This window comes from Andrographis paniculata, unplaced genomic scaffold, assembly GCF_009805555.1.
Source record: "Andrographis paniculata isolate CXL003 unplaced genomic scaffold, ASM980555v1 Contig72END, whole genome shotgun sequence".
Taxonomy (NCBI): domain Eukaryota; kingdom Viridiplantae; phylum Streptophyta; class Magnoliopsida; order Lamiales; family Acanthaceae; genus Andrographis; species Andrographis paniculata.
This window is the reverse complement of record NW_026137609.1, coordinates 635,612-659,021: the sequence shown is the minus strand read 5'-3', so window position 1 is coordinate 659,021 and position 23,410 is coordinate 635,612. Positions and strand designations below refer to the sequence as shown.

The 23,410-nt window shown below is 37.1% G+C and overlaps 5 protein-coding genes and 1 long non-coding RNA gene across 13 annotated transcripts; 5 read left to right on the top strand and 1 right to left on the bottom strand.

Moving 5' to 3' along the window:
- Nucleotides 1–1,923: 1,923 nt before the first annotated feature.
- Nucleotides 1,924–4,053, top strand: LOC127265312 (protein SHI RELATED SEQUENCE 5-like). 4 transcript variants are annotated; one of them, XM_051295057.1, is made up of 3 exons: nt 1,924–2,354; nt 2,544–3,321; nt 3,443–4,053. In XM_051295057.1, exons 2-3 carry the CDS (start codon nt 2,670–2,672, stop codon nt 3,820–3,822), a joined length of 1,032 nt encoding a protein of 343 aa, XP_051151014.1. In that variant the 5' UTR covers nt 1,924–2,354; nt 2,544–2,669; the 3' UTR covers nt 3,823–4,053. The 4 variants fall into 4 exon arrangements, with proteins under 4 accessions (XP_051151014.1, XP_051151017.1, XP_051151013.1 ...); XM_051295060.1 differs by having other exon boundaries at nt 1,924–2,358; XM_051295056.1 differs by having other exon boundaries at nt 1,924–2,438.
- A 7,738-nt stretch (nt 4,054–11,791) lies between these two features.
- On the top strand, nt 11,792–13,811 carry LOC127265285 (protein WALLS ARE THIN 1-like). Its single transcript, XM_051295017.1, has 6 exons — nt 11,792–12,107; nt 12,185–12,247; nt 12,353–12,469; nt 12,574–12,982; nt 13,213–13,364; nt 13,473–13,811. Exons 1-6 carry the CDS (start codon nt 11,878–11,880, stop codon nt 13,657–13,659), a joined length of 1,158 nt encoding a protein of 385 aa, XP_051150974.1. The 5' UTR covers nt 11,792–11,877; the 3' UTR covers nt 13,660–13,811.
- Nucleotides 13,812–14,272: 461 nt separating this feature from the next.
- LOC127265134 (uncharacterized) lies at nt 14,273–15,251 on the top strand. Its single transcript, XR_007841915.1, has 3 exons — nt 14,273–14,445; nt 14,916–14,996; nt 15,103–15,251. It is a non-coding gene; the product is annotated as an uncharacterized LOC127265134 (long non-coding RNA).
- Nucleotides 15,252–15,513: 262 nt separating this feature from the next.
- Nucleotides 15,514–17,061, bottom strand: LOC127265130 (uncharacterized). Its single transcript, XM_051294809.1, has one exon. It carries the CDS (start codon nt 16,644–16,646, stop codon nt 15,789–15,791), a length of 858 nt encoding a protein of 285 aa, XP_051150766.1. The 5' UTR covers nt 16,647–17,061; the 3' UTR covers nt 15,514–15,788.
- Nucleotides 17,062–17,317: 256 nt separating this feature from the next.
- On the top strand, nt 17,318–18,252 carry LOC127265132 (thioredoxin H-type 1-like). 2 transcript variants are annotated; one of them, XM_051294812.1, is made up of 3 exons: nt 17,318–17,514; nt 17,639–17,761; nt 17,870–18,252. In XM_051294812.1, the coding sequence occupies exons 1-3, from the start codon at nt 17,422–17,424 to the stop codon at nt 17,996–17,998; spliced, it is 345 nt and encodes a 114-aa protein (XP_051150769.1). In that variant the 5' UTR covers nt 17,318–17,421; the 3' UTR covers nt 17,999–18,252. The 2 variants fall into 2 exon arrangements, with proteins under 2 accessions (XP_051150769.1, XP_051150768.1); XM_051294811.1 differs by having other exon boundaries at nt 17,337–17,514; nt 17,858–18,252.
- A 114-nt stretch (nt 18,253–18,366) lies between these two features.
- LOC127265129 (jacalin-related lectin 3) lies at nt 18,367–22,444 on the top strand. Of its 4 annotated transcripts, none has more exons than XM_051294807.1 (8): nt 18,367–18,825; nt 18,941–18,993; nt 19,070–19,282; nt 19,795–20,262; nt 20,326–20,550; nt 20,630–21,049; nt 21,126–21,344; nt 21,984–22,444. In XM_051294807.1, the coding sequence occupies exons 2-8, from the start codon at nt 18,991–18,993 to the stop codon at nt 22,296–22,298; spliced, it is 1,863 nt and encodes a 620-aa protein (XP_051150764.1). In that variant the 5' UTR covers nt 18,367–18,825; nt 18,941–18,990; the 3' UTR covers nt 22,299–22,444. The 4 variants fall into 4 exon arrangements, with proteins under 4 accessions (XP_051150764.1, XP_051150763.1, XP_051150762.1 ...); XM_051294806.1 differs by having other exon boundaries at nt 19,741–20,262; nt 20,347–20,550; XM_051294805.1 differs by having other exon boundaries at nt 19,741–20,262.
- Nucleotides 22,445–23,410: the final 966 nt, after the last annotated feature.

Here is a 23,410-nt window from a genome sequence, read left to right as displayed (position 1 = left end):
AATATATATATATATCTATGTCCTGTTAATTCCTCTCAATCTTCACGAAGAAGATGAAATGTCGATCCAATGGTCGACCAAAGGGCCCCCAAGAATTCTCCTTTTGTTTCCAATTAATTAAATCCCAAAACACACAGTAAATACTACTAAAGCATATATATATATATATAATTTAATTTATTTTATTTATGCAGTGAAAAGACGTTCTTGGTTTTATTGCACTGCAGAATTTAAACAAATAAAGGCAGAAAAAAGCCTTCAACGGTAGGTCAACGCCATTCGACGCACGGCTCGAGATACATACGACTCTACTGTTCATTCAATTCTTCCCATTTCCCTCCTCCTTTTATTCATCTAATACTAATAATAGTAATTAAATAATAATATATTCCAATAACATTTATTATAAAAAGAAAATATATGAACATAATTCTTGCAATCAAATTAATGAATTTATATTTTAGGGTTTTACCATCGTTTCTTGATTTGATAGAACCTGGAAGAATTTAAAAGGCATGCATGAATATGGATCCATTTCATTTAAATTTGATTTGATGTGTCTGATTAGACTTGGGATTGATCGTCTTCGTCTTCGAACCATTTGCCAAACTCTCCAGTTTGAAAAGTTGATTATTATAATTAATAAATGATATGATGATGATAATAATGATAATCAGTACTCACTGATCTGATTGATTGACTGACTGAAGTGTATGCAGTTAGGACAAAACTGTAGCTGTGTATATATATATATGTAATCACATTAAAAAATATATATATATAATTACAAACCCTACAAATTAATTCTTCTTAACGTCATCAAATCGATTAATTTATATACACCATTTTAATTAAAATTAATTCAATCTAGATTGCTAATTAATCAATTAAGGACGTCCGTACATGACGAACTGGCTGCTGGCTCTAACTAGCTTGCTAGAATACATATACGGTCCCAATTTTCAAGAAATAAATAAATAGGGATTAATTAAGTTACAACGACACGACGGCCAGTGATTTGATTATATCGTCCATCAATAATCATCGATATATATATATATATATCGCACGTGCGTATCTCACGTGCCTGTCATCTCAGTGTAAGAACTCGGTTTGGTCCATATTATTATTCCATTTCATGCCCGACTGGACACACTACTGTATAAATTGTGTTCTTTCTTTTCTTTTTAATTTATTATTAAAAAAAATAATTATATTTTAAATTATTTGCATATTTTATTACATTTACATCTCCCCTTCGCTGAAAGAAGTCTTGTCAAAGCTTTTCTTGCTGCTGCTGAGCAACAGTGGTAATAATAATGGAATTAATAATAATAATAATAATAATAATAATAATAATAATAATAATAATAATGTCTTGATTTGTAGAGAGAGAATTAATTTGGGAAATGAAAAGACGACGTGTGAGAGAGAAACAAAATGAAGAAAAAACCCGAAACAAAATGTCAATAATATTTACTGAATTTTAAAAATACAAAATTATTTTTATTGTAATTATTATTAATTGAAAATGGAAAGAATTAGACAAGAGAGTACGAGATAGAGTTTTTATAGACTCGAGGAGCCTTTTTAGATTTTCCCAAAAGCCGAAAAGAACTGTGCCACTAATCTCACCCGACTGTGAGGCTTGTGATCATATTGTCAGCCTTAACTATCGCTACCTGATTGGTCCGTGACGGAAGATTTCCACCGACGTGGTGGGCTCTGGCGTCAACAGACGGCTAAGATTATCTGGTACGCGTGCGTCGTGAGCCGTTGGATCAGGATTATTCAATGGCCAGGATGCGTTCTCTTGATGTCCTTTTTTCTTCTTATTAGATTTGAACTGTAAGAGAACTGTAGGTAGACCAAGTGGTCGATCTCAGATTTTAATTTCTTGAGGTACAAAAACATCGATTGTAATACCCTTCCACCACTGAGTTAATATTATTCCAAAAGTGAGTGTGTGTGTGAGAGAGAGAAAAAAGAAAGAAAGAGCTAGAGAGAGAAAGCTTGAGCAAGAGAGAGAGAGAGAGAGTGATGGAGGGATGTCTTGCCCTGTGGTTGCAGAGGCTGATGGCGGCGTTTGCAGGGCTGTGACTTTAATGCAATCCAGAACCAAGACAGCTACAGAAGAAGAATTCAATTTTCGAGTGATCAGATCAGTCAAGAACATATATACATACATACATACATATAGAGAGAGAGAGAGAGAGAGAGAGAGAGACAACGAATTTCATTACATCAGTGATCAGTGTCTCTCTCTACACGGCCGGGTCGGGCATTCTTTCGATCTTAAACCTAAAAGAAATTCCTACACGGTGAAAAAAGCTGCAGTTTTTACACAAGGCAAAGTGTGTCAGTGTTCATTTCAGAATTTAATTTAATTTTGCAGCACAAAACGCTCTACAAATTAAATTCACTTTATAGTTTGACTAGTAAGTAGTAAGTATATTGCAATTACTTCTTCTTCTTCTTCTTCCACAGCTTCAAATTTAATTTGATTTTAATTTTAATTTTAATTTAATTCCAAATTGCTGCAGGTTTGAAGAGACAGACCCAAACCCTAACACGCACTGATTTGGGGATTTCTCCGAACACTGTTACTTCCCTATGGATTTTCTCCCAACTTTGAGCTCCCAGTCGTCAGCTGCTTGTAGGGGTCAAACATGTCCGGATTTTTCTCACTAGGTGGTAAAGATCATCATCATCATCACCATCATCATCACCATCAAGATCAGCAACACCATCTGACTGAATCTAGCAGCAACCTGTTCCAGCTGTCGAAAAACGTGGAAGTCTACAACAAGGGTTTTGAACTATGGCAGCAGTACTATCAGCTGCATCAACAACAAAGGATTCAGACACAGCACCACAGTTTCCAAGATTTGAATTTTTCTGCGGGTCCCAGTAGCGACGAGCAGATCAATAACAGCAGGATCATCGGCGGCGGCGGCGGCGGCGGTGGTGGTGGTGGTTGTGGCTTTGGGGATGAGCATTCGAATTATTATTACAGATCGTCAGGGATTAGGGTAATGAATCAGGCCGGTGGAGGAGGTTCAGGTTCGTACGATGGATTCAATTGCCAAGACTGCGGCAACCGGGCAAAGAAAGATTGTGTCCATATGAGGTGCAGGACTTGCTGTAAGAATCGAGGGTTTCAATGCCAAACTCACGTGAAGAGCACGTGGGTGCCGGCGGCAAAGCGCCGGGAGCGCCAGAGCCAGCATGATGAAACACAGCTGACCATCGGAGAAGAAAACCCTAAGCGAATGACTGCCGCCGGAAGCGGCGGCGGCGGCGGTGGCGGTGGCGGTGGTGGTACGTCATCAATTCGGCTTTTTACCTTTCTTTATTTTCTCTCGTTACTGTTTCTGAGTAAATCTGACGCCATTAAAGTTATAATTCTACAAAAATTTCTAATCCCCCAATTTACGATTAGGGTTTGAAGTGGGACAGTTCCCACCGGAATTACATTCTCCGGCGGATTTCACCCTCGTGAGAGTGAGTTCAATCGACGGCGCCGAGGAGCATTTGGCTTATCAGACAGCTGTAAACATCGGAGGGCATGTGTTCAAGGGAATTCTCTACGATCGAGGTCCTGAGAGCCGCTACCCAGGCGGCGGAGGCGGCGGAGAGAGCTCCTCCGGCGGTGGCGGAGGATCACAGCAACAGCCGCTAGATCCAACGGCGAGCTCAACCTCCGGCGTCGCCACCAGCACCGTAAATCCCTCGATCATGGACCCTTCAATTTATCCACCTCATCATCAGCTCGGCGGTTTCATGGCGGGTACGCAATTCTTCTTGCCACCTAGGCCCTGATGAAAGAAATTTACCAGTCTACCATTTTCAGACAATTCTTTTCTTAGCCATTATCCATTATTAATCTAACATAAGATAAGATAAGATCAGATCCACATTCGTCTTCGTTTTGTATTTAGGAGTAAGTATTCTTCAATTCGAACTTTAATTAATTAAATATTTGTGTTATGATTTCTTGCTCCTCCTTCGTCGTCTGCTAACAAGAAATATCAACATCGTCGTCGTTATTGGAAAATTAATTATCTGAGTGCTCTTTTTATGACTGTGCGGATATATGTTTCGACATGCTTTTTTGGTATCTTTAATTTCTGGCTTTCTGCTGGGTTTGGTACTCGATGCAGCATTGCTGTCTTCTCTTCTCATCTTTCTTTTCCCTCGTTTCTTGCAGAAGATATGGTAGAGAAATTAATACCTATATATATATATATATATATATAATTTTTTTTTGGTTCCCCACAACATTTTTGGTAATATACAGATGGTTTTAATTAGCTGTTGGAATTCTTGCAAGACCCTGTTTAAATTTGCGTTTATATAACCCTATTTAAAAGGGCTTATTATATGATATTTAAATTTATCAAATTCCTTAGAAGTATTTTGTAAATTAAACAGTGGAAATAAATCTATTATTGTATGATGATTTTATCATTTTCAGCAAGGAAACTCAAACCCTTACACAAAATTAATCCGAATTTCATCAAGAAAGTATTTAGGTTTGATCATAAAACTAAGGTCTTTTTTTCATAGAAATTTTTTATATAGAATTGAAGAACCCTAACTCATATAATTAAACACCCAAAAAATTTATCAAAACTAGTACCCTAAAGATCAACTTCAATTTGAATATATATACTAGTTGCCAATTAAGGTTCCTATAAGTTAAATAACATCATTTGAGCTGCTCCACAGTCTTATTGATCATCCAAACATGTATTAACACAAAATCAACAAATTAAGCACCCTACATATACATACATATATATACATAGGTGAGTGTGTTTGTTTTCATATAAAACACAGAAATTATACATAGATCATGTTGGCCAACAGCTGTGCATGCTACAAATACTCAAAACTAGAGTATCTGTGATCACACATCATCCAAAAAATGCACAAGTTGGGTGAAAAGTTGAAGCCCTTTCTCCACCATTTTTGGTACCACAATCCTTGTAATACAAATGACACCCAAAATGGAAAACCAGGCAAAAACAGGCATAATTCATCACCCACTTGGAGTAGCTACAATTATATGCATATATATTCAGTGGGGTTGCTTTCTTATCACTTTCAAAGACCAAGCACAAGGCATAATTATGAACCCAAGATTACAAAGGAAACCTAACCCTACACACACACACACACACACATATATATACATATAACTTATGTCTGTATCTGTATGTGTGCATTCAATTTGAGCTAAACAAAATAATGTTTGCTTGATACTCACTCTGTTGGGAAAACCCTAAATTTGCAGAATAGCTATAGGGGGTTTGGTGGAATGTTGTGATGTTTGTAGTGAAAATGGAAAGAACACACACACCCATACATAGGGTTTGTAGGGTTATGGAAGATGAGATATATAGGGTGAGGGCAAGAATGAAGGCGCATGCTTCATTATTTTACACTGCCTACAAATAATGTGGTCCAAATATCCACTTTCTTCCCATATTCTCACTTCCTTAAGGATTTTTTTGGGTTTTATTTGGTCCTTTTCTTGTTTGTCAATGTCAGTTTTCTTGTTGGGGTTTTGTTTTTTTCTTTCTTGAAATAAATTCAGGCTGCATGCGTTGGATTTTACTTGCAATTTTATTCGTGTTTGGTTCATTCATTCAAATTATTATTTTATTTCTGGAACTTGGAATTATTCAATTTTTTATTTTAAAAAAAAAAACAATTTTGGGCAAAAATGTACAATAGCAGTTACTAAGGCCATTATGGGCCTTGGGAACTTGGTGGGGCTTGATAAGCCCAACAATACCCCATTCTTGATAATATGAGAGCCGACCCGACCCGGATATCCAGTCCAGACCATATTTAAGCTGCTGTGCCGGTCGACGAATGCTAACGGCAGCGCTAACGTCACCGTCGACGGATCAGTTTGGCCTCCGCCGCCGCGTTTCGAATACTCACCAAAGCTGTGGTCTTCCTCGATCTCTAAAATCCGACAATTCGTCCGCAATTTATGTAATCGTTCTACTCTTAGCTTGGGGGTGTCCTGTGTTTGTGATTTCCATGTGGAGTGAGTATATCGCTGTGCATATGAACAATTTGGGGTTGTTGAGCATGAATTGTGAAATTTTTAGGGATATGATTTCTGAATTTTTAATTCTGATGATATGTGTTGTCAATTTACACTGGAAATGCGTGTTGATGTGGCTGTTGACTTACCCAATTGTTAGTGTGTTACTCTCTCAACGAGTTAGGGATTTTGTTCCATTTCGTGCTCTCTCCGAGACAATGCAAGATAATAAATTATAGAAACGATTGGGAATTGGCTTACATTTTTATCTTTTCCCCTTTCCTAGTTCTTTCTTTGCAGCTTTGGCGAAGTATGATGTTAATTGTTTGTTGATCTAAATATTTGTAGTTCTAAAACTATACATCCCATTAGATATTCCTTTAAAACTACAATGCTGATGCTATGATTGTAATTTTTTAACCCAGACTTCACTGTCGAAAACCATTGAAGCATAAGATATACTTTACACACCTAAGAAATCAACACATCCATTTCTTGATTCCCCCAACCCAAAACCTATCTATCCATACTATTCCAACTCTCTCAATGTTCAATACTCTCTCATTGTTCTTCCATGGAGACTACCAGAATATTCCACACACCACAACCACTCACTCTCACTATAGAGTTTGTTCTAACAAATTTAGATTTTCATCCATTGGAAATTTCCTTTCTGTTAGATACAGCATCACATGGACCACCTTTAGCAACACAAAATAGTTTCTGGATCAGCAACCAAATGGGCCTTCATAATATTTGGACTCAAATCGCGAATGCCCAAATCTTCTATTGATGCTCATCTACCGCCCGGACAAATATCAACCAAAATCCAATTAAGAAAATAACTAGTAACACATCCCAACACACTCTCTTCTCCTCATCGTTGGCCTTTCAATTCCATTTTGAGTGTTCACAGATTTTGTTCTAGATTGTTTGTGTTTCTTAAGGAGCCTCACTTTCTGTTATGCTATCACATATTTATAGACTATTTGCTCCACAGGTCTGCATAACAATGCTATAAATCCTAAATTTTGAGGTGGCCTTTGGTTCGTGTACATGATCGTGTAACCGGATATTATATTGACTTATTAGGAAAGGCTTTGATATTGCACGAAAACCTCTGGGGTTGCTTATTTAAAGCTTTTTGTTACATAACCTCACAAAGCAGTACTTCTTGAAATTTCCATTGTGAAGGCATGCCATTAGATAGATCCTTCTTAATGAACTTCCTCTGAGCTATCCTTCTAGTCTGTTTGCCATGGGCGACTTTGTGCCCAACTGACGTAAAAAACTGATTTATTTTTTTCATTAATTACTATGAAATGTGAGTGGGATGGTCTTTCTTGTTCTGAGGTCTTCTCATTGTAGATAAATCTTGTTGCATTCATGCTTGCAAGGTTTCTTTTCACATCATGGTTGCAGAATTTAGTCCTAAGAATTAGTTCTAAGTTAATTCTCTTCTTATCTTCCTTCACTTACTCACTCCTACAATGATATCCTTTATTAGTTAGTCTTATTGCGGTATAAATTGGCAATTCTTGAAGTAATATTGTTCTTGCAGGAAAAGAGAAAAGCTACTCCTGACAAGGGATCAGAAGTGAAAGGAACAAGAAGGGACTGTGGGGAACTTGGAAGTTATTAATATTTATGAAGCAGTAAGTAGCCTAAATGGACCCTGAAGCTGTTATTTCAAGAAAATGATCCACCTGTGGTATGCCATTGCTTAAATATCTAGTTTGTGGAAAGGCCCGAAGAACATGGATTTAGATACTGTAATTCGTGATTCATTCTTTTTCTATTTATAATGTTTACTGAATATCTTGTTGGTTTAGATTGGCTGCTTGTCCCTCAATTTCTTCATTGAAAATGTGCTTCTTGTAGTAAATGGTCAATTCTTGTTGGTATGCAGTTTAATTCCAATAGATATCGGATGCGATATTTTGTATAGAAAATAGTGTTTTGATGTAATATTCTAAATGAAAAATTATGCATTTGATTCGATTTTTTAAAAATATATATTGTTGATCAATAGTACAGAAAATTATTTGAACATTTGTAAACAAAGTGATTTCTTATCTTTCTTTTCAGCAATTTTCGAAAGTTTCATGCTTTTGATTTACTCTCCTCATAAATCGACAGGAACAAGATCCCGAGTTCCTTTGTATTCTTTAACTTGATTGTTTAATGCATTGGCTTTATCGATGATTACTTGACGAAAATTGTATTACTTTGTCCAAATTCTACAAACTGTGTTGCTTCAGAAAAATGGATTTGGCCTTCTTGCCAAGTTCTTGTAACATATTTTGTTTTTCATGATAGTGATGTATTTACTCCAAACTGATCTTTTTTTTCTTTTGAGTGTCCTAAAGCCAATGTGAAATCAATTAATTTGCAGCATCAAAATATGGACTAATTTTGGGGCTTTTATTTGACCAAATCACACATCATTTGCCATCATAATCCCAATAAATTTATTAGTAGACATTCTCTGCCATGCCCATATTTGATTCATCACTACAATGTTCACTCCATTGGGGACACAATTTGATTGACATTCTTACATCCATTTTCTTGCCACACCAAAATATGTAATAATTCAAGAAACAAATACCCCACCACTTTTCTTTTCTTTTCTTTTCTTTTCTTAATGAATAAAATCAAAATATTTAATTCATCTTTTGGGAGAATAAAATCATTGATTTTCATCTAAAGTGTAAATGGCCAGAACTACAAATGCTAGATTGTGTCTAGCCATAATTGATCCATCAAATGTAACTGTGTTGGCATGGCATGTGTCTGCACATGTCCTGTTCATTGACAATTAAAAATTTAAAGATTTAACAACAAACAGTTAATAATAATCAAAATCAAATTAAACATCATCATTAGCATAAATTTAAATATCCTGTGAGTGTGTCAGACTATTTTTTTTCTTGGTCAATTATTATCCACATTAGAAGGCTATGATTAGTTAAAATATTCCTTCCCCAATTTTGAGACAGTAATCTCTCTTTTCTTCTGTAAGATTGCTTTTTTGTCTGCTACAGAATATCCTAAAAATCATCACTTTTTTTCTTTTTTTTTCTTTTTTTTTTAATTTAAATTCCTAAAAAATCATCACCCATGTATAGCAAATAAAAGTAGCAAAAAACAAATCAAATTAATTTTCTTATCCAAGAATTAACCTTTGTTGGAGAAGCATGCCATTATTGAATTTATAAATTAGAGAATAAATAATAGTACATTATTATACATATATGAGATTGGAGTGGCCATCCAAAATAAAAAATTATTCCATTATTCTTTTATAAAATGCTTTGGTGGAATATAAGATTTTTTAATTTTATATTGCCATTCATGTCCAAAAAAATACTTAGAGATATGAAAGTTGAAAACAATTATTTTGTAACAACTTAGACATTATAATACTCGAAGTTCATTTATTTCTCATTTATTGTACTTATATAATATGTTCGTTTCATTTAGCAGCCTTTCAAATATTAAACCCTTAATTAATAATTTAAAAAAATACAATATTGAAACTTTGTTTTAGGATTTGAAAAAATGGTAGTATCACTTGCTAATGAATTTATTTAGCATACAATATAATGTGGACTTACATTGGATAGTACGGTCAAATAAATAAAATAATATACTTATACATATAGTTCATTACAAAAATGATGTAGATGTATGTAAGGATATACCATTGGCCCCATGCCTATTATATAAATAAATAAATTATCATTAGTATAATTATGAAAAATGGTACATAACGTGAAAAATGGACACTAATGGGTAATAATTACATGAGCAAATATGCAATATTTCATGTTTTAGTGTCTTTTGGGTTAAAGTAGACATGCAATATGAAATTGAATGTGTCCAATAAGTATGCATGCAACTTGAAGCCTATTTAGTAACATTAATAAGTAAATTAAATTTTATGATTTTCAAAATAGTACTACCTCCGTCCCACATACCGTGTCTGCTACACTGTAGACACGGTATTTTAGGAGGGGTATAATTAATAGATAATTAAGAATGTATTAGTGAAAATAATTATCCTATAATATAAATAATTCTAAATTAAGATTAAGATAACTAATTAGTTTAATTAAATTTTTTTTAAAAAAAATTAAAAAGTTTAAAATGAGATTAAAGTGTGTAATCATTTTTCAAAAAAAAAGAAAGTGACATATTATGTAGGACGGACAAAAACGGCAACGTGGACATAGTATCTGGGACGGAGGAAGTAATAAATAAATAACACTGAAAAAATATGTTCCAATATTGAAAACATTCAGTGAGAAATTATGTGTATTTGGATGTGGTAGGGCATATTATTACATATATCAAATATTTAAATTCGGGATTATGAATGTATTATTATGCAGAGAAAATGAATATTGTATCTTTTAATATATATTTTTTTATATTATATTTGAGAAAGTATATTTAAAAAAAAAAATTATATTGAATTATAAATCTTTTTTTTTTATTGAATAAAATATATATTATATTTTTTTGATAAAGATGTAAAACAAAATAGTACACCCTATAACAAACTCATCATATATCAATACAAAGTTAGATGGAACATATATAAATGTGTAAATGTAATAATTTAGCATTAATCATGCATTCAATACCAGTGAGTGTATGTGTGTGTGTGTGATGTTTACATTAGAACAACCAATAGCTTAGAGATGAATAATAATAATAAAAAAAATAATAAAATTAAAAGGGCCAATATATGCAATTAATGCATGGGTGGGTGATAAGTATTAGGGTTGGCAGCGAGGTCTCATTTCTCATGCATGCATGGGGGCCTGGGGGTGCCCACCCCCACCCCTGGTCTGGGCTGGTCTGGTGTATCTCTGGATTACGCCTCACCACCAAACCCTCACTCAATCAATCAATTATTAATATCAGTATTTAATGCTTAACTGGATCTTTTTTCTATGTATTTATTGTGTTTTTCGATCTAAATACATAACATTTATTCTCTTTATTAGTAAATATTTACATTATTAGTACCACCGATACGAATATACTAAAATTTATATTTATTTTTGTTAATATAGTTGCATCAAATTAAAATAAACCGACAATATAAATCTTTATATATAAAAAATACCACGAACCAATATTAAAATGTAAAATAAAATTTCATTCCAACCTATATGAAAATAAATTAACGAGTACCTTAATATTAATGGTGGATGTATTATGGAACATCAAATTAAAATAATAAATACTACTATTTAATTTGATAATTTAAAGTTAAAAAATAGTAAATTTAAATACAAATATTAAAGAAATACACTGTGATCACGCTCCCATCATTGATTAATTCATTTTTTCATAAATAACATTTTCAGGTTTATCGGCTCATCTAGCATGACTTGTCTTATTAGCTTTAATTTGCAGACTATTTATTAAATTAAGTCGAAAACTAAAAAAAAACATATCTACCTATTAATTTTCAAGTCATAAAAATATTTATATATATATATATATGTAACATCACTTTAACTATATATATATATATATACATATACATAAGAGAGTGTGGAGGGGAGACAGAGACAGCCCAAAACATGTCTACGACTATACCCCACCTTTTGATTTTTAACCCCACCTCCACCCCCACCCCACCCCATGCATGCCTTCCTCCACCACCTCTTCTCATATCCTCTCGATCTATTTATATATTAAGCTGATCTCCCAAACATTGCACAATCATCGATACACCATCACTTAGTTAATTCCTCAAATTCAATTTATCCATCCTTCCATCCGACCCATCAATGGCGGATGCCGGCGGTGGCTCTGCGGCGGCGGGGGGAGGCAAGATGAAGATGATCCCAGAGAAGTTTCAGCTGCACTTGGCTATGCTGGCCTTGCAATTCGGCTACGCAGGCTTCCACGTCATCTCCAGGACTGCCCTCAACATGGGCATCAGCAAGATTGTCTTCCCTGTCTACAGAAACATTCTTGCCTTCGTTCTTCTCGCCCCCTTCGCCTTCTTCCTTGAAAAGTACTCCTAATTTACTAATTAGGGTTTTCTTTTAATTCATTCATTACATTAATTTATAATCATACATTTATTCACAGGAAAGAAAGACCTTCTCTCACTTGGAACTTCCTCATCCAATTCTTCCTGCTTGCAGTCGTCGGGTACGCTGAATTAAATTAAATCAAATACCATCATAACTAATCATATGTACTGTATTTCATGATTATTCTTATTATTAATTATTATTACATGTTGAACAATTATAGGATTACTGCAAACCAAGGATTCTACCTGTTGGGATTGGACAACACTTCCCCAACTTTCGCTTCTGCAATACAAAACTCAGTTCCTGCCATTACATTCCTCATGGCACTCATTCTCAGGCATTAAATATATATTGCACTAATTACTCTGTATTTACAGTAATCTTAATTAACTCCCCAAAACTTTCGGTAATTACATTTCGACCCTTCAATTGCACTCTCAGGCTGGAAAGGGTGAGGCTGGACCGGAGGGACGGGATCTCGAAGGTCGCGGGGACACTTTTCTGCGTGGTGGGGGCGTCCGTCATCACGCTGTATAAAGGACCAACTATCTACAGCCCGGAGCCGCCGCTGCGAATTCCGGCGGCGGCGGTGGTGGGAAAGCTGGGAGATGCCAAGGGGAAGAACTGGACCTTGGGGTGCATATACTTGATCGGGCACTGTCTTTCGTGGTCCAGCTGGCTCGTGCTCCAGGCCCCGGTTCTTAAGAAGTACCCGGCCCGGCTTTCCGTGACTTCTTACCAGTGCTTCTTCGGGGTCCTTCAGTTTTTACTCATCGCGGCTTTCCTGGAGCGGGACTCCCAGGCCTGGCTCATCCACTCTGGTACCGAGCTGTTCAGCGTTTTCTACGCTGTAAGTTGAACTTATAAACTGTATATAATTCTTGAGGACTCCCGGGAGCCAGGCGAGCTCCGGGAGCTTCCAAGACTCAATTTAATAAAGGAAAGTGGTTCCTTCTCTTACAGCACAGTCACAGACACCAACACGTGTGTGTGTGCGTTGTACCCTGAGGAAATAATATCCAAGATAATCGGATCCGGTCTGGTCTGGTCTGGTCTGATGATTTGATGTAAATTGTGCAGGGAATAGTGGCATCTGGGATTGCATTCGCTGTACAGATATGGTGCATTGACAGAGGTGGCCCTGTGTTCGTTGCTGTGTACCAGCCTGTCCAGACACTTGTTGTCGCCATTACCGCTTCTGTTTTCCTTGGAGAGGAGTTCTACCTCGGAGGGTATTCTTGTCTTTTCACTTTCTTGCCCCCAATCCTTACATGCATCCCCTGCCTGGTTTGCATTATACTGTATATATTAACTTGATATGTATATATATATATGTACAGGATCATCGGCGCCGCGCTGATCATAGCAGGGTTGTACCTTGTGCTTTGGGGGAAGAACCAGGAAGGCAAACGGACGGCGTCGGAGAAGGCGCTGATGATCCAGTCCTCCGCGGACCACTGCGCCGCGGCGCAGATCAAGCCGTCCATCTCCCAGCCACTTCTATCTCAGTCAAATGAAATTGTTTGACCAATAAGATGTTTGACTTTGACTGAATATGTTGTCCTCTATTATTGTTATTATTGAAATATATATACAGTAGAGGAATCTTAGCTATGGTTATATTGAATGGCTTGGAGTGTTTATGATATATATATATATATATATTTCTTTGTTTTTCAGTAGGGTTTTTGTTATTTTAATTATCAATATTTTAAAATTCCAAATTAGTGGCTTAATTAGCAGAGTGGGGACAATGGAGGGCTTGATTGATTTTATGATGCTGTGACATGAATACCAAATTTAATTAATGGAAGATTTTATGTATTTATGATCGATGTGTGGTCCAATTATTTAAATATGTCCTGTGGTAACAAAAGTAATTTAACAATAAAAAATGCAGGGGAGAGAAATGTCTCTTGAAATGTAAAGTATGTTGAAATAGTTTTGAGTGTAATTTATATATTTTATTGAAATATAATATTAAAATTATTTGAATACATATTTTAAATTTTTTTAAATTATTAAATAACTAATCTTCACATATTATAATAGTTTCTTAGTTTTAACATTTTTATTTATGAAGATAATGTCTTTTTATTAAAATTAGTAAAGAAAAAAAAAACATAAAATCACACACAAAGCCCAATAAACGAAGGAGAGATGCTGGACCGGCCGAACCGGATCCCCAATTCTAGCGAAGAAGTTACAGAACCCTAAACTGGTTATTGTTCGCTGTGATCTGGAAAGACTGATGTTTGTTCTTCGCAAGGGAAATATTTCATTCTGCTATGTGTTCAATTGCTTTGGTAGCTGGTAAGTCTTCTTATCGCTTGTTCGCAGCGTCTTCGCTGATTTAAGTAGCCATGAGTTTATGGAAATGTGTTTGGTGCTTTTGCCTATCGGATTCGAACAGCAGGATTGTGGCAACTAAAGAGTTTGATCTTGAGAAGGAATAAGATATTCCATCCCCTGTAGATTGGAGGGAAAAAACGAGACGATTACTGATATTGATGTAGTAATTTTCTTCGTTCTCTAATGATATATGAATGAATTGCTCAAATAGACCATCTTCGGAGTGTCAGGCCTATGTGGCATGGTTGAATTGAGATCATAGAGCTATACAGTTTGGTTTCGAGACAATTTTGCTAGCTTCCATTATCCAAAGCTGTTTTCCTTCACCTAAAATCTCCTGTTCTTAGTATTCCTCTGTATTGTATTTGTAGTCCTTAGTTACCTTCCTTGTTCTTCCTCCTTTTGATGATTTAGTGTCGTCTGTTTTGAAGGTTCTGGATCTCTCTATCAGCTTGTGTGCTGCAAGGATCATTGTTCTTGCTGTCCATCTGATTATGGCTATATGGTTCAAGGTTTGTCTACATACTTGCAATCATCATCTTCTAGGAATTTTGTTTATTAGTCTTTCCTGACATTGTTCTGTAGAGATGATGAAAACTTTGTCTTCGGCTTTTACAGCATCGCTTGCTAAAATCCTAGCAAAACTCAAATTTCTCCCCTCTTCCTAGCAATCACAGCATATATCATTGCTGTCACCAAATGGGAATCTAAATTTGAGAAGCCATTTTCAAAGAAAAGCTTCTGTAGGTAATCTTGTGTTATTTTATCCCTATACTACCCAACAATCTTGTGTTATTTCTACTAAATTTTATGCTATGTCTTTTATGGCTAGACAAGTTCATATAATATAAGCTCTATATCGAACTGAACTAACATTTACAGGACTTCCTCTCTGTTTCTACAATGATCATTGCTCTCTCTCTTTGCTCCAAAATTTATGCATTTGTTAGCTAACCAAGAAAATTGTAGGCTGAACTGTATTCATGGCTCCATAAATTAGCTTGAGCACAAAGGGAAAACAATCTTGCGTTGCAAAACCATATTTAATAGAAATTTTAGCAGCATATTAATCCAAATATTCAGTCAATCTCTAGCTAAGCATATCATAGCAAAACCCTTGAATCTTAAAGCAGCAGCTATTTGGCATGATCATCCAATCTTATTTAAGAGATTTATCCATTAGGCATCAAAATTATCATGCTGTGTATTATCTTGCAACTATACCAAGTTTTATACATCATCATTTTCATTAACCAAACAAACAATACCTATCTTGTCTGTGTCTGTCTTCTCCGCAGGCTTTGCTATGAAGATGGAAACACATCCTTCACTGCAGATGCAGCCGTCAAGTAATTTAGTGTGTTCTTTAAGGTTTCCTTTTCCCTCTTCAATCTCAGTGCAGTGTCCTCCAGCTCCAGCAATGCCTGCTGCTCTCTGGGCGCCCCTTCAAAAGTGCTCCCGACGAAGAAGGAGAACGGCGTCGGAAACAGGTTCCGGCGAAGGTCCTGGACCTCCTTCTCTGGCTTCCCGTTCAGCCGGTTCGACAGCCGGATCACATCCTTCATGTACAATTCAACCTCGTTCGCCAGCGCGTCCAGATCCTCCACCTCGCCGCCGGACGGCCGGTCCTCCAGCCAGTTCACCTCCGCCACCAGGTAGGGTTTGGTACGGACGATTCTCGTCACGCGGAAACGCTCCTGCCCCTTGCAGATCAGGAAGAAACGGTCGTCGACGAGGCGTTCGTGCTTGACGACCTCGCCGACGCAGCCGACGTCGGCAGTTCCGGTCGCCGCGTCGGCGTAGATGACACCGAACCGGAGATCGGTCTGGAGGAGGGTGTGCATCATCATCCGGTACCGGAATTCGAAAATCTGAAGGGGGAGAATTGCGCCGGGGAAGAGTACGAGCGGGAGAGGGAAGAGAGGGAGCTCCACGACGTCGTCCGATTTGGGCGAATTCGCGTGGTGCTTCTCGGAGAACGACGACGCGGAGCAGCACAATGAATTAGGGCTCCGCCGCCGCTGGTGGCGGCCGCGGGCAGTTGGGAAGCAGTTTCCGGCGGGTTTAACACAGTTGGCCGGATTTAAGTGGGATTTGGGCGAAATTAAGGAAGAAGATGAAGAAGACGAAGCTGGAGAATGCAAAATCTGAGGCAACGCCATTAGAGGAGCTCCGAAAGTGCAGCTAGGTCGAAGAGAATTGGGAAAAGGGTGAATGAGGGGCAACAAGAAACCGAAAAGGACCGAAGGGCATCTGGTAGTAGGAACTTTGTGGAGGCAGGTGAACGAAGGGCTTCACTCAGAGCTCCACTCCATGGAAATTGAACTGATTAAGCTTAATACAGCCTGTGGATAATGCGAGATTTTGCCATGGGTCTGCAGGCTGTGGTTTTAGGCATGACACGTGGCATTCTGTTTATCAGCTGCATTTGCGCCACGTGTGTGGCGTTGCTGGGCTCCGGGACTTCAACTCCGGGGGACTACTGAAGTAATTATTTTTGCCCTCTTCGTCATCGTCTCGACTAGTTGTAAGCCATGTTTAAATGATACAAATAGATCGATTAATATGACCTACGTTTACGGACAAAAAAAAGAACAAAAACTTTCACGGTTAAAAATTATATAAATGGTTTAGAATAACAATTTCAAAGCCCAAAGCTGATTTTGGGGTCACTGGGCTGATGTAAAGCCCAAATAAAAGTCAAAAGCAATTCCATAGTTTCCAGAACCTTCGTGAGCTGCTGAAACTATGTAGAAGTTAGACTCCTATGCAAGTCCCACGTGTGTTTATGGCGTCACTGCTTATTCCATGTTCTTGGGTTTATCGAATCAACTTCGTGATAATCTCCATCGTCTATATAAGGCATGTCGCTAGTCGAGGTCGCCGCAACAATCTGCAATTTGAGTATTCTTGTTTAGGAAGAAAGGGGAGACGAAAATGGCGGTTTCGGAGGAGGGGCAAGTGATCAGCTGCCATTCGGCGGACGAGTGGAAGCATCAGTTTGACAAAGGCGTCAGCGATAAGAAACTGGTGTGTTGCATTTTTGGATTTGGATTTATTTATTTATTAAACTTGGCTTTTTTCCATGGTTTGATTGATTGGCATAATAAGTTCTAGGGTTTTAAAAAAGTATGATTCCTTTTTCTTACCTCAGGTGGTGATAGATTTCACTGCTTCGTGGTGTGGGCCGTGCCGTTTCATTGCTCCAATTTTTGCTGAAATTGCCAAAAAGACACCCCATGTTGTATTCTTGAAAGTGGATGTCGATGAGCTTAAGGTATATACATATATATATATATATATACATATGTGTGTGTATTTTATCAGATTGAAATTCTTTTTCCTGGTATTCATCTAATTGGCCTCGCTTTAGGAAATTTCTAAGCAATTCAAAATAGAAGCAATGCCCACATTTGTGTTCATAAAGGGAGGGGAAGAAGTGGACAGGCTTGTTGGTGCTAAGAAGGAAGATCTGCAAGCCAAAGTTGCCCAACATGGTGCTATCAATGTTTAAGGTTTTCTGAAGATGTAACTACCTTCCTGCTTGTGCTTGTAATAATCATACCTCATGTGGTGAATATATATATATACATATATATGTGTGTGTGTGCTCTGTTTTATATGGACAATATTAGTTATGAGCAATGTAGTATCCTCTGGTAATTTTGATTGCTGGAAGCTCCATTATTTGTTATGTGTATCATCAGTTCTGTACTATGAAGTTATCCTGTAATAACTCATTGTTTAGTTAAGCATTATTGGTCAGAAGATGCCTCGTTGCACCCTCTTCACAATAATCATGTAATATTACTGCAATAAATAAAGAATGTTTGCACAAAGGTTTCGCCTGTCTTGAATGAAATATTTACCATGTGTTATTTAATGGCTCTGTATATTGGTATTGTTTAACATCTACGAGTGGTATAAAGATGCATTGAAGCTGTAAGAATATTTGCTACGAGGAATGGATTGGAGATCAATGGAGAGGACATCCTACATAATTCATTAGCAACACTTTATTTCGGTTCAATTCATCTGCTTCTAATTCTGTCAGGTTTAGTGTGAGAATACATTGCAGGAACCTATTTTGTCTTGAGCTGTTTTCAGCTGTTATTTCTTCTTTCCATGTCTTTGGCAATGTTTTGATTCCAGGTCTCCTGTAAAGAAGTTCCTATGTTCCCTCTTTGCTGTGATAAGAAGAAAATCGGGGACGGTATCAATTCCTGAAGTTGTCTGAATCAGTGGGAAATTACAGGCTGGATTACTCTGGAACTGAATATTTGGATATCATACCGATGAACATATGGGCTTTCATAAAATATGTGATCTTCTCGGAATCAGGTTCCCTTCCTTTTAATGCTTTCCCTCCAAAGTGGAACCCAGAATTTCTCCAAGAGAATGAATTGCTTCTGTTACAGAGGTATGTTTATTATAAATAGTTCTTGGCTTCTTGCAGGATGTTCAGCTGCCCTTGTATTTGTTTCGTCGCAAATCATTTTGACCTAGATGGTACTTGCAAGCAAATTTTAGTTCAAGTATTTACTCATCGAATTGTGGAGTGAATGATGGTTGTTGTTGTCTGCAGAGTCTAGACAGTTTCAGCACCCATACGACACTGGTTGGGCCATGGGGAGGCCATGATGGATCCTATTGGGATGACGGCGTGCACTCCACAATAAGACAGCTGGAGATATCTCATGGAACTGCAGTGGATTCGATCCGGATTGAATATGACAGCAATGGTAGATCAGTCTGGTCCGAAAAACATGGGGGCAATGGAGGGTTTACAACCAACAAGGTAATAACTAATTTCATATATAATGTTTCATATGTGATGATGTTGGATAATTTTAGTGCAATCCGATTGGGATGAATTATGTCAGCTTATTAGCAGACGTAAATTTCCTGCACAAATTAATTTATGTGCAGAAAATTAATTTAGAATTAATTCATTGGAATTTATAAACAGGATGTGTGACTTGGAATTAGATCTGAATGCATATTTGGAATCAGATCATATTGATAATCTAGAATTAAATTCAGATTGAAAATTAATTCTAACTTATTGTGTTTATATGCATTTTCTTATATATCATTTTTTTTTTTAATTTTACTCTTGGTTTTGCTCAAATGAGACGTTACAGGTTATTCCCTAAATTTGAAATACAATTTTCAAAAAGTATTTTTAAACATGAATCCGATACAAATATCTAAACCAAACTCTTCTTACCCTACCGATTTAAATTTCCCCCACAGAAGAGAATGGAGTTATTTCTCATGAAGGGATTTTGGGTTTCCACTGTGTATCAGATCAAGCTCGACTATCCGGACGAGTTTCTAACATCAATGCGCGGACATTACGGGAGCATGCATGAATGGGGAAACGGACCAGTGATTATCCGATCACTTACCTTCGAGAGCAACAAAAGGACGTATGGTCCTTATGGAGCTGAGCACGGGGCATATTTTACAGTTCCTCGAATGTCAGGCAAGATTGTCGGATTTCTTGGCAAGTCCGGCTCGTTCCTGGATGCCATTGGGTTGTATGTCGAGCCTATCCAGAGCCATGTAGTTTCGAACTCCATATTCCGGTCTCAGCAATTTTCTGCTCAAGGAACTAACGAGAGGTACGAGTACTCGATGATCCAGGGAAGTCTTGGCCCCGACTACGATCTCATTGTCGCTGTCAGACAAAAGGATGCGTGGAGAAGTCATCAACCAAATGATCCGCCGAAGCATACTTCTAATGACTTTAGTCTTTCGGATTTAAACAACGAGGTAACATAAATATCTTTTCTTGCATTCGACTATTTACTTGAGTGTAGTAAAAAAAAAATTCAGATTGTTACCACTGCTCCCAAGAACGAAAAAGGCGTAGTGATGAGCTACGGACCCTGGGGTGGATCGGGAGGCAGTATGTTCGACGATGGAATCTATGATGGCATACGACAAATTAGGATATCCCGCAACGTGGGAATTGTCTCGATCAGAGTTTGCTACGATCAAAACGGACAATCTGTTTGGGGAAGCAGGAATGGCGGCAAAGGAGCATTCAAATCCGATAAGGTAAATCGAAAGCGAAAACACGTTTAATTTTGAGTACTACTGCAGCTTTTATGGTAATGATAGAGTTCTTGAAATGCAGATTATCTTAGACTATCCATCGGAAGTATTGACGCACGTTACAGGCTACTACGGGCCAACGATTATCATGGGGCCGAATGTGATCAAATCACTTTGTTTCCACACGACGAAGGGATACTACGGTCCCTATGGAGAAGAAGAAGGCGAATTCTTTTCGACAAAGTTGAAAGAAGGATCGATGGTGGTAGGATTCCATGGCCGGACAGGACTGTTTCTTGACTCGATCGGCGTCCATGTTCTTGAAATCAAAGGGAAGCCTACTTCTAGTACTTCAGCAGCTGTAGTTTCTCCGACATCAAATCCCCAAATGTCTGCGCCAAGTCCCTTCCCAAAATCCGGCAAGCAAATCGCAGTTTCAGCTAACAAAGCAGAGAATTACCAGTGGCCTTTCAAAATTGGAAAAAAGGCGCAAACAGAGGAGGTACTTACAATGCAAGATCTAGACATGTTTATAAGTTGTAAGTACATGCTTTTAAAGTCTTGGAAATCTTTGCCAGGTTAACCAGAGGCTGGTGAAAGATCCGGCCCCCTATGGGCCGGGGCCGTGGGGGGGCGAAGGTGGGAAGCCATGGGACGACGGAGTCTTCACCGGGATCAAACAGATCATCCTGACTAAAACAGATGCCGTCAGCTGTATCGAAATAGAGTACGATCGAAGCGGGCAGTCTGTTTGGTCAGTGAAGCATGGCGGCGCCACCGGAGAAACTGCACACCGGGTAAGGCTGGCAAATGAATCAGATCGGGTTCGGGTCAACTATAAACAGGACAAAAATTCTTGACCTGAACCTGACCCTTAAAATCTTTAAATTTTAATTTAAAATTACAATTTTTAGTAACAAAAATTCCAATGGATAATATATACTTCCTCCGTTCCGAAATAATAGTTTCATTATGTCGTCTTAAAAAAATAGTTTCATTTCTATTTTTAGTAACCAGGTCTCCAAATTTTTACAAAATTATTTTTATTTTTCACAATAATTACATAAAAATTAAGGGCATTTTGATCTTTTAAAAATAAACGTCTACACCCACCATCAGTATAATAGTATAATTTCCACATGTCTCTATTGTTTTTGGATGGAGGAAGTATATATATTAAAGCAAAAACTATTTATTCATATAATAAAAACGATATTCAAAAGTAAAAAAAGTAAAAATTTTGGACTTAAACTTGACCCATTTAATTATATGGGTTATACGGATTTGATCCAATTATTAATTGGGTCAAAAATTTCAACCCAAATTCAATTATTTCAAGTAGGTTAATTTTTGTCATCCGGATAATAAACTTGAAACTCAAACACAACCCACCATACGTACAGACAGCTTATTATAACTTCTTTCCATTTTTCCAGATAAAATTGGACTACCCTCATGAAGTGTTGACGTGCATTAGCGGATACTATGGCCCTGTCAAGAATGATCAAGGAAAAGGGGCAAGAGTGATCCAGTCCTTGAGCTTCCACAGCAGCAGGAAGACATACGGCCCGTTCGGGGAACAACTGGGGACGTACTTTGAGTCGGGCACGACTCAGGGGAAGGTTGTCGGGTTTCACGGGAGGAGCAGCGTGTATCTAGATGCGATTGGAGTGCATATGCAGCATTGGTTGGGGACTCACAGATCATATAAACCCCAATCTATTATGAAGATTTTCTCTAAAGATCCTTAAACTTGACATCTGTTTGAGGTAAACTTCTTCCTTCACTTGTTACTGCCTGGTTTTTCTTTTGTTGTCATTTTGAGACCATTTCTAAATCACTGGACTTGATATACTTGTGGTACGATTTTTGAAAAAATACACATGTTCTAGCGTTATTTGAAGGTGTGTGGTGCATGCAAATAAATAAAGGATATGTATTTTTACTGGCTTAACTTTTAGTTTTAGATGAAATGGTCATTCAGATAATCTCAAATTAGAGTCTGTCACGATCTACAACAATTGGAGTCATTTATAATTATGTAACTGAAATCTGTCACAAATTAATTTTAGTCTTCTGGCGGGCACCCTGGGTAACTAGTAGGAGAATATGTGTGTCAGGTCAGCGACTCTTGACGGATGCAGTGAAGTTTTATTTATTTATTTATTTATTTTTAAAATTGTTTTTTTTATAAAAAAAATCCAGCTAGGCGTTGATTTGGCAGGCATTCGTGTCATTCAGCAAGTTACGCGGGTGCCATGCAGTATTTTTTTGAAATACGAAAAGTTTTCACTCACTTAGACTAGTTTGCAACAAATTTTAGTTACGGAACTAAAATAATAAAATAGTTTAATTACGAAAAAAATCAATTTACGTATAAATAATTGATACGGGTGTGTATATATATATATATAAGAACTGAGTTCTGAATAGCACACGATGAACTGATAGAAAACACATCATTAAAATGATGTTATGTATTATATTGTATTATAGTATTAATATAAATTGTATGTTAGTACTGATAATATAGCATATTGTTAATAGTGTATTAAATTTAGCATAGTAAGGGCAGCCTTAACGAATGGAATATTGAAGTAAATATAAGATAAAATTAATTATAATTTTTATTCTCATAAATATGGTAGGTTATTGCCTATTGGCATAACTTCATGCAGTGCTGCTACTATATATATATATATATATCAAATCGAATTAAAGAAGGAGCACAACCGCTGCAAAGGCGGGAGGCCATGGTCGGGCGGGGGAGAGTCGAAACTCGGCGATGGTGGAGACTACTGTTCAAACAAAACTGGACGGTGTGAATCTGATGCCACAGGTAATTGAGAGAAACATCTCGTTT

What these genes read in the sequence shown, in the direction of transcription:
- LOC127265285 (XM_051295017.1), top strand. Translation starts at nt 11,878, where the DNA reads ATGGCGGATGCCGGCGGTGGCTCTGCGGCGGCGGGGGGAGGCAAGATG. An exon ending in TTCGCCTTCTTCCTTGAAAA is followed by an intron (nt 12,108 to 12,184) that starts GTACTCCTAATT and finishes ATTTATTCACAG; the next exon opens with GAAAGAAAGACCTTCTCTCA. An exon ending in CTCATGGCACTCATTCTCAG is followed by an intron (nt 12,470 to 12,573) that starts GCATTAAATATA and finishes TTGCACTCTCAG; the next exon opens with GCTGGAAAGGGTGAGGCTGG.
- LOC127265312 (XM_051295057.1), top strand. Translation starts at nt 2,670, where the DNA reads ATGTCCGGATTTTTCTCACTAGGTGGTAAAGATCATCATCATCATCAC. An exon ending in CGGTGGCGGTGGCGGTGGTG is followed by an intron (nt 3,322 to 3,442) that starts GTACGTCATCAA and finishes ATTTACGATTAG; the next exon opens with GGTTTGAAGTGGGACAGTTC.
- LOC127265132 (XM_051294811.1), top strand. Translation starts at nt 17,422, where the DNA reads ATGGCGGTTTCGGAGGAGGGGCAAGTGATCAGCTGCCATTCGGCGGAC. An exon ending in GCGTCAGCGATAAGAAACTG is followed by an intron (nt 17,515 to 17,638) that starts GTGTGTTGCATT and finishes TTCTTACCTCAG; the next exon opens with GTGGTGATAGATTTCACTGC. An exon ending in TGGATGTCGATGAGCTTAAG is followed by an intron (nt 17,762 to 17,857) that starts GTATATACATAT and finishes GCCTCGCTTTAG; the next exon opens with GAAATTTCTAAGCAATTCAA.
- LOC127265129 (XM_051294805.1), top strand. An exon ending in TTTCGGATTTAAACAACGAG is followed by an intron (nt 20,263 to 20,325) that starts GTAACATAAATA and finishes AAAAAAATTCAG; the next exon opens with ATTGTTACCACTGCTCCCAA. An exon ending in GAGCATTCAAATCCGATAAG is followed by an intron (nt 20,551 to 20,629) that starts GTAAATCGAAAG and finishes CTTGAAATGCAG; the next exon opens with ATTATCTTAGACTATCCATC.
- LOC127265130 (XM_051294809.1), bottom strand. Translation starts at nt 16,646, where the DNA reads ATGGCGTTGCCTCAGATTTTGCATTCTCCAGCTTCGTCTTCTTCATCT.